Below are 15902 nucleotides of genomic sequence, written 5' to 3' on the forward strand. Positions count from 1 at the left end.
GAACGGTTGGAAAAAATGTTAACATTGGCCAAACTACCTATTAATCCTTAGCCTTATTCTCTGAAACCCCTATCGCTGAAATATTCCAAAAATTCATTCTGGGGCAGAGAGCAAGCATGGAACATTTCAGTCTGAGAGATTAAAGTTTGGCACCTTTATTAGCAACTGAAAACAGGAATTAATAGAAAGTGTTAGACAATCTGAACTGTCGGTTGCTACCAGCTCTGCCTGTTATACCTTGCAACAAAGGCCAGTAACTCTTCTCTGTGGTCAGTTAACTGCAGAACTAGCTTCCCACTGGCATTTCAGATAAATATATTTAAATACATAAAAACATTTAAAAATAATCTACAATGATGATTAATAAATAACAACAAGAAAAACAAGGTGAGGCCGAAAGGGAAACATCAATCAAACCCAATATGCCTATCTCCTGTATCATTCCCTCCTCCACCAATCAAATCATTTTATTATGGTATAATTAAGCAACAATGTATGTATATATTCTTTCAGATAAAGTAAACAAAAGCATGGCCATTCAGACATAAGGCTGATGTAGTCTGTGTTTCACACCACTGAGCTGTATACAATTATTTGATTTATTTATTTGAACGGATTAATCTGAGACATCTATCCCTGGTGCTAGAGATTTTTACAGCAAGTACGATGTGTGATTACAAAAATAAAGCCCCACACAAAATTCCAGTGCATGCTGGGTTGCTGAAACTAGACTATTTGTCCAGCATACTAACCCCATATCTGACCACTCTCTAAACCCCCACTCTGACATACACACATACACATGCTACCAAGCACCCAGAACTCTTCTCTCCCTCGAGCTTTCCAGCATCTTATGAAAGTTAACAAATCCAAGGTCTGTCTGATCAAGGAGAAGGGCACATTTCAGAAGATGCCCTGCCACTTTTCCTTCCTTTTTAACCCCAGGGGCTGTTTTTAGCACAAGTACCTCTGTTGAGCACACAGCTGCTGCTGTATCACACAGGGAGAAAGATGGTCTGTCATGTAGGCAAGACTCAAAACCATTTAGGTCTTTATAGTTTGAAATCTATAACAACCTCCACCTGGAAACTAATAGGCAGACAACATATAAATACTTACTGGTCAGAGACCTCAGTGATACATAGATATAGCAAGGATCAGACAAGGAGCGAGGCTGGGATTTTCAAAGAAGACTAAGGAAGTTAGGTGTCTAAGGCCTGGTCTACACTAGGCGTTTATGTCGAAGTTAGCGCCGTTACATCGAATTAACCCTGCACCCGTCCACACTGCGATGCTATTTAGTTCGACATAGAGGTCTCTTTAATTCGACTTCTGTACTCCTCCCCGACGAGGGGAGTAGCGCCAAATTCGACATGGCCATGTCGAATTAGGCTAGGTGTGGATGGAAATCGACGCTAATAGCTCCGGGAGCTATCCCACAGTGCACCACTCTGTTGACGCTCTGGACAGCAGTGCGAGCTCGTATGCTCTGACCAGCCACACAGGAAAAGCCCCGGGAAAATTTGAATTGGAATTCCTTTTCCTGTCTGGCCAGTTTGAATCTCATTTCCTGTCTGGACATCGTGGCGAGCACAGCAGCACTGGCAACGATGCAGAGCTCTCCAGCAGTGATGGCCGTGCAGTCTGTGAATAGAAAGAGGGCCCCAGCATGGACTGATCGGGAAGTCTTGGATCTCATCGCTGTGTGGGGCGATGAGTCCGTGCTTTCCGAGCTGCAATCCAAAAGACGGAATGCAAAGATCTACGAGAAGATCTCTAAAGACATGGCAGAGAGAGGATACAGCCGGGATGCAACGCAGTGCCGCGTGAAAATCAAGGAGCTGAGACAAGGCTACCAGAAGATCAAAGAGGCAAACGGACGCTCCGGATCCCATCCCCAGACATCCCGTTTCTACGAGGCACTGCATTCCATCCTCGGTGCGGCCGCCACCACTACCCCACCAGTGACCGTGGACTCTGAGGATGGGGTAGTGTCCACGGCCGGTTCCTCAGACATGTTAGGGGACGGGGAAGATGAGGAAGGAGATGAGGAGGGCGAGGCAGTCGGCAGCGCTCACAACGCTGATTTCCCCGACAGCCAGGATCTCTTCATCACCCTTACAGAGATCCCCTACGAAGCGTCTCCAGCCGTTACCCCGGACACAGAATCTGGTGAAGGATCAGCCAGTAAGTGTTGTAAACATCTAAACATTTATTTTTAACAAAACAGGAATATTAACAATTAAAAGAATGGGTTGTTCATGATTAGTGTGCCCTATGCGCTTAACGGTTTAGTCATGGGCAGTGCAAGTTTTGAAAAAAAATCTAGCAATGTCCGGTTTTCAGTGATTGTCCTGCACAAGCCGCTCTACTGTTTATTCCCTGCTACTGCAGCTACAGTAAAATGCGGTCTATATGTCCGGGGATAGAGCAGTAATCCTCCTGGGATATCTCCACGAAGCTCTCCTGGAGGTAACTTGAAAGCCGTTCCATGAGGTTCCTGGGGAGAGCGGCCTTATTGGGTCCTCCGAAGTACGAGACGTTGCCGCGCCACGAGACTATCACGTACTCGGGAATCATTGCTCTGCATAGCAGGGCGGCATACGGCCCTGGTCTTTGGAGGCTTTCCCGGAGCATTCTCTGTCTGTCGCTCTCAGAGATCCTCATCAGGGTGATGTCGCCCATGGTGACCTGCTTTTAATTAGGTAGGGGAATGTTAGTGTTGGGACTGCTTTCCCGTTCCTTGACAGAACTGTAACCGCTGGTTTTTAGCCACGCGGTGGAGGCGGGAGAGGGGCAGCCGAAAGGGATCGTTCCCGGGGACAGCCGCGAGGGGGTGGGACAGGGGCAGAGTTCCCGCTTGCCAGATTGCTGGCTGCAGGAACTGACATAGCTTTAAATGTGAAATGAGGGCAGTGGTAATCTAAAAGTTTTAAACTGCCACAAGTGTACGGCTTACCATGTCTGCCTGCAACAGAAATTCCGTTGTGCTGCCCCGCTTCTCAAATGTGCTGTGCAAGACCCCAGGCACTGAATGCGAAGGCCGAAAATTCGACCTTGTGCTGAGTGCGCATGTGATAGGTGCTGTGCATGGTCTTGTTCACAGAGAAAGACTATGTTCTTTGTTCACAACTACATTTTTCTTTCTGAGGAATTCACTCCCTTTTTCCCATTTCCACAGCCCCATCTGCGACTGTCTCACAACCTAGCCTGGAATCACACTCCCAGAGGCTAGCGCGGATTAGGCGTAGGAAGAGGAGGACACGGGAGGACATGTTCTCTGAGCTTATGTCCTGTTCCCAAGCCCAGGCAGCACAGCAGACCCAGTGGCGGGAGAACTTGACCCGAATGCACCAAGCCAACATGGATCGGGAGGAGAGGTGGCGGCAGGAAGACCAGCAGGCGACTCAAACGCTGCTTGGACTACTGAGGGAGCAAACGGACACGCTCCGGCACCTTGTGGATGTTCTGCAGGAACGGAGGCAGGAGGACAGAGCCCCGCTGCAGTCCATCTCTTACCGCCCTCCCCTGCCACCAAGTCCCATACCCACCTCACCCAAAGTGCAAAGAAGGAGAGGCGGCAGAGTCCCTGCTAAGTCTTACTCCACCCCTGCAGAGAGCTCTAGTAGCAGAAGGCTCTCATTTCCCAAAATTTGAAAAGTTCTTTCCTTCCCGCCTGACACAAGCCCCCGTCCAAGTTTCACCTCCCAATGCCATGTGTAGTTGATAATAAAAAATACGTTTCTGTAAACTACTGTTTCAATCATGTTCTTTTGGAGGAGGATGGGAAAGGGGGTTGGTAATTGGACAGAACAGTCACCTTTGGCAGGGTACATAGTCGGGGGCAGGCACAGCAGCAGGGCACATACACAGTGCAGTGATGCAGTGACTAGTTACCCTGGTTAGTCTGGGAGGTTGTTTTCATGTTATGTGGTGGGGGGTGGGTTGCTCTGTGACTTTGTGGCAGGGGAGGGCAGTTACAGATCTTAAGCGGCGGTCCTTAGGCAGGATCACAGAGCCACACAGCAGGGGATCTGTAACCGTCCTCCCCCTGCCACAAAGTCACATAGACCCCCCCCATACACACAGTCCCGATCAGGAGGGGTGACAGGCTCCGTTGAAACAACCATCCCACCGCAGCAGAGCCTGTCAATCCTTGAGTTTAGAAGCTGCATTCGCGTCACTACACTACACCCGCTCCGCACCACAGTCTGCGTCCCAGTTTTAAAAAATTCCCGCGAAAACAGTATTAAAGAAAACGGTGTGCTTTAACAAAGTTGAACTATTTTTATTTCGCAACGTGTGTTGGAAGGGGGGTGAAGGGGGTATGTAACTGGATAGGATAGTCAACATTACCTGGGTAAAGAAACGGGGGCAGGTTTAGCTTCTCAGTACACAAACTTTAAAGTCACAGGTTACCCTGCTCACTGAGGAACTTTGCTTTCAAAGCCTCCCGGATGCACAGCGCTTCCCGCTGGTCTCTTCTAATCGCCCGGCTGTCTGGCTGTGAGTAATCAGCAGCCAGGCTATTTTCCTCAACCTCCCACCCCGCCATAAAGGTCTCCCCCTTGCTCTCACAGAGATTGTGGAGCACACAGCAAGCTGCTATAACAATGGGGATATTGGTTTCGCTGAGATCACAGCGAGTCAGTAAGCTTCTCCATCTCCCCTTGAGACGGCCAAAAGCACACTCCACCACCATTCTGCACTTGCTCAGCCGGTAGTTGAAGAGTTCTTTTTCAGTGTCCAGGGCGCCAGTATAGGGCTTCATGAGCCAGGGCATTAGCGGGTAGGCTGGGTCCCCGAGGATGACTATAGGCATCTCCACATCCCCAACAGTTATTTTGTGGTCCGGGAAGTAAATACCTTGTTGCAGCCGTCTAAACAGACCAGAGTTCCTGAAAACACGAGCGTCATGAACCTTGCCCGGCCATCCCACGTAGATGTTGGTAAAACGTCCCCTGTGGTCCACCAGTGGCTTGCAGCACCATGGAAAAGTAGCCCTTTCGGTTAATGTACTGGGTGGCCTGGTGGTCCGGTGCCAGGATAGGGATGTGAGTTCCATCTATGGCCCCACCGCAGTTTGGGAATCCCATCGCTGCGAAGCCATCTATGATCGCCTCCACGTTTCCCAGGGTCACTACCTTTGGCAGCAGTACATCAACGATTGCCTTGGCTACTTGCATCACAACAATCCCCACGGTAGATTTGCCCACCCCAAACTGGTTCGCGACTGACCGGTAGCTGTCTGGCGTTGCAAGCTTCCAGAGGGCTATGGCCACTCGCTTCTGTACACTCAGTGCAGCTCGCAACCGGGTGTCACTGCGCTTCAGGGCAGGGGACAGCAACTCACAAAGTTCAAGGAAAGTTCCCTTCCGCATGCGAAAGTTTCGCAGCCACTGGGATTCATCCCAGACCTGCAACACTATGCGGTCCCACCACTCAGTGCTTGTTTCCCGTGCCCAGAATCGCCGTTCCACGGCATCAACATGACCCATTGCCACCGCGATATCCTCGGCGCTGGGTCCCCTGCTTTCTGACAGGTCCGTGCTACTCTCAGACTTCAGGACATCACCGCGGTGCCGTAGCCTCCTCGCCTTACTTTTCTGCATCTGCCTCAGGGAAACCTGTATGATAAGCTGTGAGGCGTTGAGAGCCGCCACAACTGCAGCGATGGTCGCAGCGTGCTCCATGCTCGCAGTGCTGTGGCGTCCGCGCTGTCAATGACTGGAAAAGTGCGCGAAATGATTTCCCGCCGGCGCTTTCAGGGAGGGAGGGCAGGAGTGATGGACGGATGACGACAGTTACCCAAAAGCACCCTCGACACATTTTGTTACCCAGAAGGCATTGCCGGCTACACCCAGAATTCCAATGGGCAGAGGGGACTGCGGGAACTGTGGGATAGCTGACCACAGTGCACCGCTTCGAATGTCGACGCTTTCACCATTAGTGTGGACGCACTAAGTCGAATTACTGTCCTTAGTGTGGACACACACGTTCGAATTTGCAATATCGATTACAAAAATTCGATGCAAGTAAAATCGAACTACTCTCGTAGTGTAGACAAGGCCTAACTCTCATTTCAATGGGATTTAGTTGCCTGAATCCCATATGCTCCTTTGAATAGCCCAGTGTGCCAGGGCAACCAACTGATCCAGACCGTACTGGATCCTGCTAAAACTTAAGCATCCACATTTAAAATATAGTTCTTTGCTTCCTAACAGGAGCTAGGAACTTTGCAAAAATGATACTCTCAACTCCTGTGTTACTGTAATACTTGGCCTCACAGTGAACCAAGCATAAAGCAGAGCTTCCAAAAGGACTTGCTCTCAGTGGCTGATTACTAAGGAGGGTGTAATAGTGTAGGCTTGATGCATGGAGGAGCAGTTCTGTGAGCCTTCTGAGTTAAACGGTCCACTCAGAATCCCATGTCCTGTACTGAAGCTACACTACTAACACCCCTGATCAGACTTTTTCCAAGAAATAGTAGCTGAATGAAGAGCAAGAGGGGACCAACCAGTAGCTACATTGACTAGGGATATCTCTCATCCAGCTGAGCTGCCTCTTTACCCAAGAAGTACAGTATTATGTTTTATCAATGTATGGTGCTTACATGGCTCCCCCACCCCATTACTGTAGTATCTGAGCACCTCACAGTCTTTAATTATTTATCATCACAACTCCCCCATGAGGTAGGGAAGTAGTATTGTTCCCATTTTACAAATAGGGAACCAAAGTACAGAGACACTAATTAACTTGCCCATGTCACACAGTACGTGTCTAAGCAGGAAATTGAACCTACATCTGCTCAGTCCTAGGCTAGCCTACTAACCACTGAACTATCCTTCCTCTCGGTTTCAGTCCATTGCTTCAAATTTTCTTCACATTGGCTCGCACTTCTTAAGAAAGACTCTACTGTGGACCAACTTCACTCCCAGTACCAGTCCTGATTCTGCACTTCTCAACTCAAGGGCATGAAAAAAGTCATATTGAGAGTATTAATGAGATAAAGCTGAAAATAAACATGGTTTCATGCAATGGGTGTGGCTCCTTGATTACAGCCTCTTTTTATATCTCCTCCATTTCTTCCATTGACCTGGGCACAGGGCTTTAGATTGATTAGGAGTGAATGTTTCCTCACTGCCTGAAGCCCAATGCTGTATTTTCTACAGGACATTTTGCAGTTTGGTACTATAGTCCCATCTGTTTGCTACTCCTCTGGTTTTGATGACACTTGTTTTAAATTCAGTCGTGGTCAAATCTGCAAAGGGATGACACCTGATAAACATGGATGTGAAGTTATGTTAGTCATATTACTAAGCTGAGGAGCTACTGATGGAAGCAAATCCCCTTGCCACAGTATTAGAAAGATGCTATCAAATCCCCCAAACTACAAATCCTATCATTATAGGGTTAATAGCTGTGTAAGCAGGTAGGTGCTCTTACATTTAAAGAAATCAAAACTGAGTGTGATAGCATTCGGGAAGATGCTGAGACATTTAGGTGTGCCATTGTGCATCAACAGGTACTTTGTGACTCATTATGCATGGGATTACTATGTCAGAAGTAAATTTTATTTATATCACTGCAATCAGTGGCATTTTGAGTCTCATACATATGAGACTTTAAAATGAGTTCTCTCTAACATATCACAGGCATAGCTTTTTATTTGGCACCCATCTCCGCTCAGATATTATGCTTTATTACGCTAATATAGGAACCTAGATAGATAGAAATAATGGGAGATGGCACATTGAGAAATTAGCTCCAAACAAAATCCTCTAGGGTATTTTGCTGGATCAGTCACTTGCAGTTTGCCTGTGGTTAGTGTTGTAAATAGGATTAGAGGAAAGAGCCTGGGATTATGTGGTAACAGTCTGGTTGGCAGCAAGACAAATTAGTCATAGAAAAGTGTAGAAAACGTAGCATATGCTAGGTTGAACAGGTTCATGTTTGAACAGCTGCCTTGAATAAGGAATTACTGGGACATTTTTTAAATAAAAAAAATACCTTCCCATTCCTTTGTACCAGGCTGATAAAATATTTGCCCTTTAATTATCACTTAGCTTTTTTAATTCAGAAATTGCCACCAACAAGTAACATGTTATTTAGCAACACACACATTGGCCCAGATCTCAGTCCCTCTGAAATCAATGCAAAACAAAAGCTAGGAACAGGATAGGGTCCAGAATATTTAATTTATATTTTTGATCCAAAATTGTTCTATAACTTGACTAGATAAGGGGTTTCCTGTATTGCCACATTAAATCCAGATTTAATAGTGGAGATTTCCAAACTGTGACTATGTTAAATACAGTATGGTAAAACAATGCCCAATAGCATGGAATAATCTGCTCCCAGTTACTCTGATGTAAGTTTGGAAAAACTTCAGTGCTATGTACCCTCATGTCTAGAAACTGAGGGTGCTTGGCATCTTTCAAATTAGGGCTTTTATACTAGACCAGGGTCTCTCTCCATAGTGCTCAGGTGCCCGGTGAATCCCATTTTTAAGGGGGTCACAGCTGGGCAATGAAAATAACTTAGCATGGGGATGGGGTTTTGATATACATACCTTTGAGAAGCAAAATTCCCTTTTTTGGCCGTAGAAGAGCAAAAATTAATATCCATTGTTAAGTCCTTCTCACGTGCATATACTGGTAGTTTTAATACAACTTCACTGGAACAGCAACAACCAAAAATGGCTTTTGCTAGTGGTTTGGCTATAATTCTATACTGTGAAATGGGCCGTTTCTGTTCATTTTTAAAAGAGATCTTGTTTTAAATGAGAAAAATTTAGATTTGACAAGTTGTCCTACACATACACAGCGCCTTTATTATGCAATTTTTGAAGAGAAGTTTCTTGGAGATTTACAAGCTTCTAAAAAACTTGCATGACAGGAGCAAGTCACATCAGTCATACCATGTTTAACCTACACTAAGACTTAAGAGCATTTTATTGTTCTTTTTAATCACTGTCAGGGAGATTTTCAAAAGCAGCTATGATATTTAGGAGCAAACATCCATGGGATTTTTGCTCCTAAATCCCTTAGTTGCATTTGAAAATTTCCCACTGTAAGTTTACTATCCTTATAATGCTGTATGTATTAAAAGATACCAAATGCCCTGTGGTTGGTCAATGTTTCTGAGACATGTAATATGATGATTTGAGAAAGGATCCCTCTAGAAACTGGACATGATCAGAATAGTGTGTTTAGGGATGTGGAGTATTTATATATTTGTTGGTGTTGGCCTGAGCACCATTAACACTCAAAGCCATTGAAAAATGAGGGGATGCGACACCTTGTAGGATTGGACCCTTAGGCAGAAGAAATGGGACTATATCTATAAGGGAGAAAATAAATTTAAAAAAAATGGCACCAGACACACAAAACATTTCTTAGCTGTTGCTAAAAAGATAAAAACTCTTCAGCTTCACCTTAAGTTTTCTGAGCTGAACTCTGACTCCAGGAACTTGAGAAACTGCTCTCTCCCCACTGTGTCCTTCAATGCTTCATCCATGCCAAAGCCCCATCGCTTTACCCTCTGTTGCCCTGGCTCTTTGCTGTGGGCAAGAAAAAAAGTAGTCACAGAGTGAGCTAGCACTTTAGTGTTGTATATGCAAATAATGATGGGAACTCCTAAAGTTTAGCTACGGATTTCTCACCTTCCAAGTCACTTTTGTTTGTATGGTGGTGTTATACAGAGATTTAATGGTCAGTGCCAAGCACACTGTCAGTGCTTAATCAATATAGCATAGGAGTGTGAGTGTATGTGTGTATATATATATATATATACACACACACACACACATACACACACACATATGTATATATGGGGCTCCCCTTCTCGTCCCCCTCCTCAGTGGAACCCTGTATATTGGCCATTGTGGACCCTGCAGTTTTTCATGCAGGTATATAAATCCATCCAAAATAACATGAAACTGGACAGCTGAAAAGACCAAGAGCAAATTGGTACGCATGGTAGTCGCATTTCCTATCTGCCTCAGTATTGCAGAACGTATGGTTGAAATCTGCACATTTCAAGCAAAGACGGAAATTATTGCCATGTACTTTATTAATCTGAAAAGAAGGAAGAAATAACATACCAGACCTCTAGTTCCCAGAATGTAGTGTCATCTGATAGCCAAGGGTTAGAGGGGTCAGGCGACACAAGAAATGGATCATATTCCACATACTGCTCTGTGTAAGCTAACAGACTAGAAAAACAAAACCAACCAACATTGTCATGTTAACGAGCTTTATGATCAGAATCCTGTTTTTTAAAAGTAAACAGTGGTGGTGGTGGGATAGTGCTTCCTATTTTATCAAGGGCTGAAATAAAATAAACTGCAAGCTTTATTAATACTTCTAAACATTTCTGCATGGAATTTCACTGAAGAATGTCAAATGCATTAATCAATAAAGTCTACCACGCAGCCCATGAATCAGGTTTTAGCCTCATTTTATAGATGAGGCTAAAGAGATTGAAATAAGGCACAGAGAGAAGCTGAAATAAAAGAAACTAATTAAGTAGATCTGACTCTGATTTTGGGGAGGGCTGAGTTGGAAGGGGAGCTCACTGGGAGGCTTAATGGAGGCAAGGTAGCAACATTATTGTACAACAGATCTGGGGATAGGTCCCTGAGCTGCATGGGTGCTGTCACTCTGCCTACTGCCTGATTGACCAACTCAGCTGTGCAGTGGCTCTTTCAGGTGGCCAGACTACAGGGGTTTGGCGGGGGGAAGACAGGGGATGGCAAACCATGGTTTCTCTAAAACAGGCACCAGTTCTGAAAATAAGTATATTCCTGGCTTTCTGGGAGATATAGTTGCCTATTTACTTATGAAATCTGGGTTGTTCAGTCATATTAATGCAGAGTGGAGCGAGAGCATGCAGGATAAGAGTTGGTTAATGATGGTGGAGGGAGAGAATGAAACAGGAGTCCATTTTTTTTTTAATTTCTTGGGAATGAATTTAGTACAATGTCGTGGTGCAAAAATTGTCTTGCAAGCCCACAAAAAATCATCAACACCAGCTGTGGTACCCGATGACTTCGAAAGGAGTTTGTGAGACGCCACCAATTTGGCCAATACCAGGGACTGAACTAAGGGCCTCCTGAGTTGAAAATAAGAGGTGCTCTAGTGAAGCTAAAGAGTCAGGCTCTGCACTGTAGAGCTGTAACAGACACAGCCTCTGTCCATAGGGACATACAGCCATACGCAACATACAAGTGGGTTACATCTACATTAGTAATTTTGTAGCCTTTTCTCCACATTGGTCCTGAAAAACAGATAGCAATTTTCCTAGGGAAGGCAATGTCAGGGAGCTTAGTGTACAAAGCAGTTACATGATAGCACCACAGCTTTCTTCTAAATTCAGCACTTTTTTTCCTGTTTCACTGAACTGAGAGAAATGGCATTAAATCACACCATATTAGCGAATCAGAAAATAGACATGCCTTCACAGCTCACACAAAGTAAACTGTCTTCAGTCAATTTGAATAACACATCCCAGCTCCCTTGTCTCCTCCTCTCTGGCTCCTTCTCACAGAAAATGTCTAGATACTTCTTAGAGCATTTCAAAAATAGAAAATGTGACAATATACGTACCTCTCTGCAACTTTTGACATTTTTAATCGATGTCTATCTAACTGTATTTGCCAATATTTTATCTGAAAAAGTGAAGGCAAAAAATGGCATGAGTAATGTCTTGCTTGACTCTATTGCAGAACGTTTTATTAGGACTACAATGTAAATTTAATTTTTCCTAAGTCACAGAGAAGTGTATCTGAGCTATAATGACATATTTATGATAATGATCACAATATTTCTTAAAGTAGATGGAACTCTTTATTAGTACAAGACATTATACATAGCTAAAAATGGACAAGTATAACATTTTTCCTAAAGGTTCATCAAATAAATCTAATTAGTATTTTAATTTTTACAGAGAAATCCATTAATTGTTCCCAGTCACCCACCTTTTACTGCTTCTATTGCTCTGGGAAAGATTAATGAAGTATAAATGGCAATATGAGTAAATCCACACACACTGAAATGCAACTATGCTCTCAAACCTTAAAGTGAAGTGTTGGAAGAGTGAGTGAATGAACTGGTTACTGCAAAAAGCCTAATGCATTTAATTACAAAAAGAACACACAAACTGGATTATTGGTAAAGCTTTACACTGTTAATAAAGACTAAAAAAAGTTAGTGCTACTCCCATTACCCTTAATGAAAGTTATATGCAAAAATCTCCATGTATTGAGATGAGAAGAAATATACTCTCAAACTTTGTTTCCTCTAAACATTTAATTGATCTAATTTAAATGTTAAATAAATATACTTGACAGTTATGGTAACTTTTTATTCTATTTTTTTTTCCAGAATGGTTTATTTAGAAGTTTATTATAATTGTTTTCAAACCTCTTGGTGTAATTCGTCTTCTGTGGGTGGCTTAGTTTCTGGTACTGGTGTGTGGGTAGGACTATGACTTCGAATGTCATTTTGTAATCCATAGACAGACTATGAAAAAGTATGGAAAGAAGGACATTTGTTTTTAAAGAGTGCTTATCTTATACACACATCATCATATATATTTTTGTATTATGTATGTAAGAAGTTAGCTACCTCTGTGTATTCAAAAGCCTTACATCATTGTTCAACAGTACTGTAAATATGCCATACATTGAAACACAATGTTGCAAAATGAAATAAATAATTCTGAGAAAAGGCCCTATTACATGATAACATAGGATTTTATGTCTAACTCTCTCTCTATATATATATATTTGCATGTAGCACGTGTTAGGGATGACACAGTAGGGCATCTATTATAGTGAATGGAGGTGGTTGGCACGGAAGAGAAGGAACAGGAAATTGAGAGGTACACTGCCATGATGAATTATTATTTGTACAGTTCCCAAATGTGTGCCAGGTGCTTGATAAATGACTAATGCCTAGGACCTTTCACTAATGCAATCAAATTATGCTGATGACATCTCCAAATCCAGTCTTCCTTCAGATTCAGGATTTTACCATGCAACTACACTATAATCTAACTACAAAGTGATACTTTAGATTAAAAATGGGATCAATGTACAGAACTGGGATCCAGCTCTGGATCTGGAATACCTTATAATTTAGGATTGCTTGGATCTGGGGTATTGGTCCAACCTGTTATATAGACATGGACAATTTGTAAAATTGATTTGGTATATCAAATCTATTTCCTCCAAAGTTCCAGGGGTTTCATTTGGGGACATCTTTATTCTAAATTTCTCTTTACTTTCAAGGATGTGCAAGGATCCATTGCTACTACTATTTTTCTTGCATGTTTGTACTTACTGAAAGTGAAAGTTCTGTGGGCATTTTCACTTATATTTTTTCCCTTTAACTGATGATAGAAAATTTGTAACAGGGATACTAAGTATGTACCATGCAATATTCAATATACTGAACAACCTACTGACAATATGTTCTACACTGCCAAATATGGGTCTCTTATTCTTTTCGTTCCCCCTGTCTATGCCTCTGAGGGATTCCTTGGGGCAATGGAATTTACATTTGCAAACAACATATTTTGTTTAGGGCAGTTAAAACTGGAAAGTTCCTGTAAGGCTTTATTATGATTGAACCACAGAAGCTGAAGGTGCTCAGTACCCTTAGATAGCCTTGTAAGAAAAAGCCTAAAGAAAAAGCAGGTCTGTTTTAATTTTTAGGGTATGTCTAAACCTACTGAGTTTTTGCGCTGTAAGTTTCACCAGTGATAGGGAACTGGTGAAAGTAAATAGATTCATAGATTCATAGATTCATAGGAAGGGACGTCGAGAGGTCATTGAGTCCAGTCCCCTGCCCTCATAGCAGGACCAAATCCCGGATGGACATTTATCTAACCTACTCTTAAATATCTCCAGAGATTCCACAACCTCCCTAGGCAATTTATTTCCACCCTGAAAGCTAGGAACTTTTTCCTAATGTCCAACCTAGACCTCCCTTGCTGCAGTTTAAGCCCATTGCTTCTTGTTCTATCCTTAGAGGCTAAGATGAACAAGTTTTCTCCCTCCTCCTTATGACACCCTTTCAGATACCTGAAAACTGCTATCATGTCCCCTCTCAGTCTTCTCTTTTCCAAACTAAACAAACCCAATTCTTTCAGCCTTCCTTCATAGGTCATGTTCTCAAGATCTTTAATCATTCTTGTTGCTCTTCTCTGGACCCTCTCGAATTTCTCCACATCTTTCTTGAAATGCAGTGCCCAGAACTGGACACAATACTCCAGTTGAGGCCTAACCAGTGCAGAGTTTCACCGCAAAAAGTCATGAACAAGTGTAGAAGCTTCCGCAGTTTTAGTGTAAAAAAGGGACTTTTTGCGCTTAAATGGTAAGTGTAGACATACCCTTAGTAAATGGCTTACTAATTAGTAGTTTCAAGTCACAACAGGCTATGGAATTTTTTATGTATTTTTTCAATGCAAAGAAAGGAAAAAAAGGTTTTACATGTTTCAGTCATATTAAATAAACAACTCTGGAAATAACACACTTTTTATCCAAACACAGTACTTACCTTTCTTGTTTTGTGAGGATTTTTCATTCTTGAAGACTTTTTTATATCCACTTCAGTAGTGTTTACACATCCAGGCTAAAAATTAAAAAAAACGTAAGAATGGAATCTGACATTGAACTCCATATTTATTGCATTTAGTTACTGCACAGTGAAGCTTGTACTATGGGTTAGAGTAAGCAGAGACATGGTCAAAACTGTGAAGTATGGATAAATCTATCCTGAGAATGACAAACTATATTCAAAAATGTAAGATGCCGGAGTGTAGACTCCTCTGGAAAAATATGAGATAACGCTGTATACAGGATCATGAATATTACTGGTTTGTACCCTGCATCTATGTAGCAATATAGGTGCCACTATAATGCAAAAGCAATGCCTTCAGGAGATAATATTTTGAAACCTGCACTGAGATCCACCTCCAATAGACAATCTGCTGTCTTAATTTATTACTTTAAAACATCATTAGGGGTTCCAGAACAATGTTGCTTGGTCTATTTTGAGTAAGGTTGGCAGATTGCAGAAAACCAAACACCCTTGCCTCGCCCCTGCTCTGCCCCTTCCCCAAAGCCCTGCCCTTGCCCCACCCCTTCTCCTAGGACCTGCCCCCTCACTCCATCCCACCTCCCTCACATGCTCACTTTCTCCAGGTAGGGGCAAGGGGTTGGGGTGCGGGAGGGTTCTGACTGGGTGTGCGGGCTCAGGGGTGGGGCCGGGGATGAGGGGCTTGGGGTGCAGGAGGGAGCTCCAGGCTGGGGGCTGAGGCCAAGGGGTTTGGAGTGTGGGAGGGGATTCTGGGCTGAGGCAGGGGGTTGGGGTGCGGCGGGGGAACGGGCTCTGTGCTAGGGGTGCAGGCTCTGGGGTGTGGCCAGAAATGAGGGGTTCAGGGTGTGGGAGGGGGTTCCCGGCTGGGGCTGAAGGTTTTGGTGTGTGGGATGAGTGCAGGCTCTGGGAGGGAGTTTGGGTGCGGCAGGGGCTCAGGGCTGGGGCAGGGGGGGTTGGGGTGCAGGAGGGGGCTTTGGACTGGGGTGAGGGTGAGGGCTTCTTCTGGGGGTGCAAGCTCTGGGGTGGGGCTCTAGGCTGGGTCTGAAGGGTTTGGAGTGTGGGAGGGAACTCAGTGCTTGGGCTGGGGGTTGGGATGCAGGAGTAGGTGTGCGGTGAAGGCTCTGGGAGGTAGTTTGGGTGCAGGAGGGGGCTCAGGGCTGGGACAGGAGGTTGGGGTTTGGGGCTTGGGCTCTAGGCGGTGCTTAACTCAGGCGGCTCCCAGGAGAGGCAGGCATGTCCCCCTGGCTCCTAGCCCTGGCCAATGGGAGCTGCGGAGCCAGCGCTCGGGGCAGGGGC

The 15902-nt window shown here is 44.2% G+C and overlaps 2 protein-coding genes across 31 annotated transcripts in view; one reads left to right on the forward strand and one right to left on the reverse strand.

Annotated features, from left to right (window-relative positions):
* RGS7 (regulator of G protein signaling 7) overlaps positions 1 to 15902 on the reverse strand; it is a 448509-nt gene that overhangs the window by 24230 nt on the left and 408377 nt on the right. For all 30 annotated transcript variants that reach the window (XR_010599787.1, XR_010599786.1, XR_010599788.1 and 27 more), the window contains 5 exons: positions 14565 to 14639; positions 12426 to 12524; positions 11610 to 11671; positions 10106 to 10216; positions 9437 to 9562 (listed from right to left, as the gene is read on the reverse strand). Coding sequence is in view for 27 of the 30 variants with exons in the window: in XM_065589102.1 (XP_065445174.1) it covers positions 9437 to 9562; positions 10106 to 10216; positions 11610 to 11671; positions 12426 to 12524; positions 14565 to 14639 (473 nt within the window). In the remaining 3 variants the exon portion in view is untranslated. The remainder of the gene's footprint in view (positions 1 to 9436; positions 9563 to 10105; positions 10217 to 11609; positions 11672 to 12425; positions 12525 to 14564; positions 14640 to 15902) is intronic.
* LOC135982429 (uncharacterized) lies at positions 1132 to 4107 on the forward strand. The gene is made up of 2 exons (XM_065589124.1): positions 1132 to 2187; positions 3182 to 4107. Exons 1-2 carry the CDS (start codon positions 1611 to 1613, stop codon positions 3655 to 3657), a joined length of 1053 nt encoding a protein of 350 aa, XP_065445196.1. The 5' UTR covers positions 1132 to 1610; the 3' UTR covers positions 3658 to 4107.

This window comes from Chrysemys picta, chromosome 3 (assembly GCF_011386835.1).
Source record: "Chrysemys picta bellii isolate R12L10 chromosome 3, ASM1138683v2, whole genome shotgun sequence".
NCBI classification, from domain to species: Eukaryota; Metazoa; Chordata; order Testudines; family Emydidae; genus Chrysemys; species Chrysemys picta.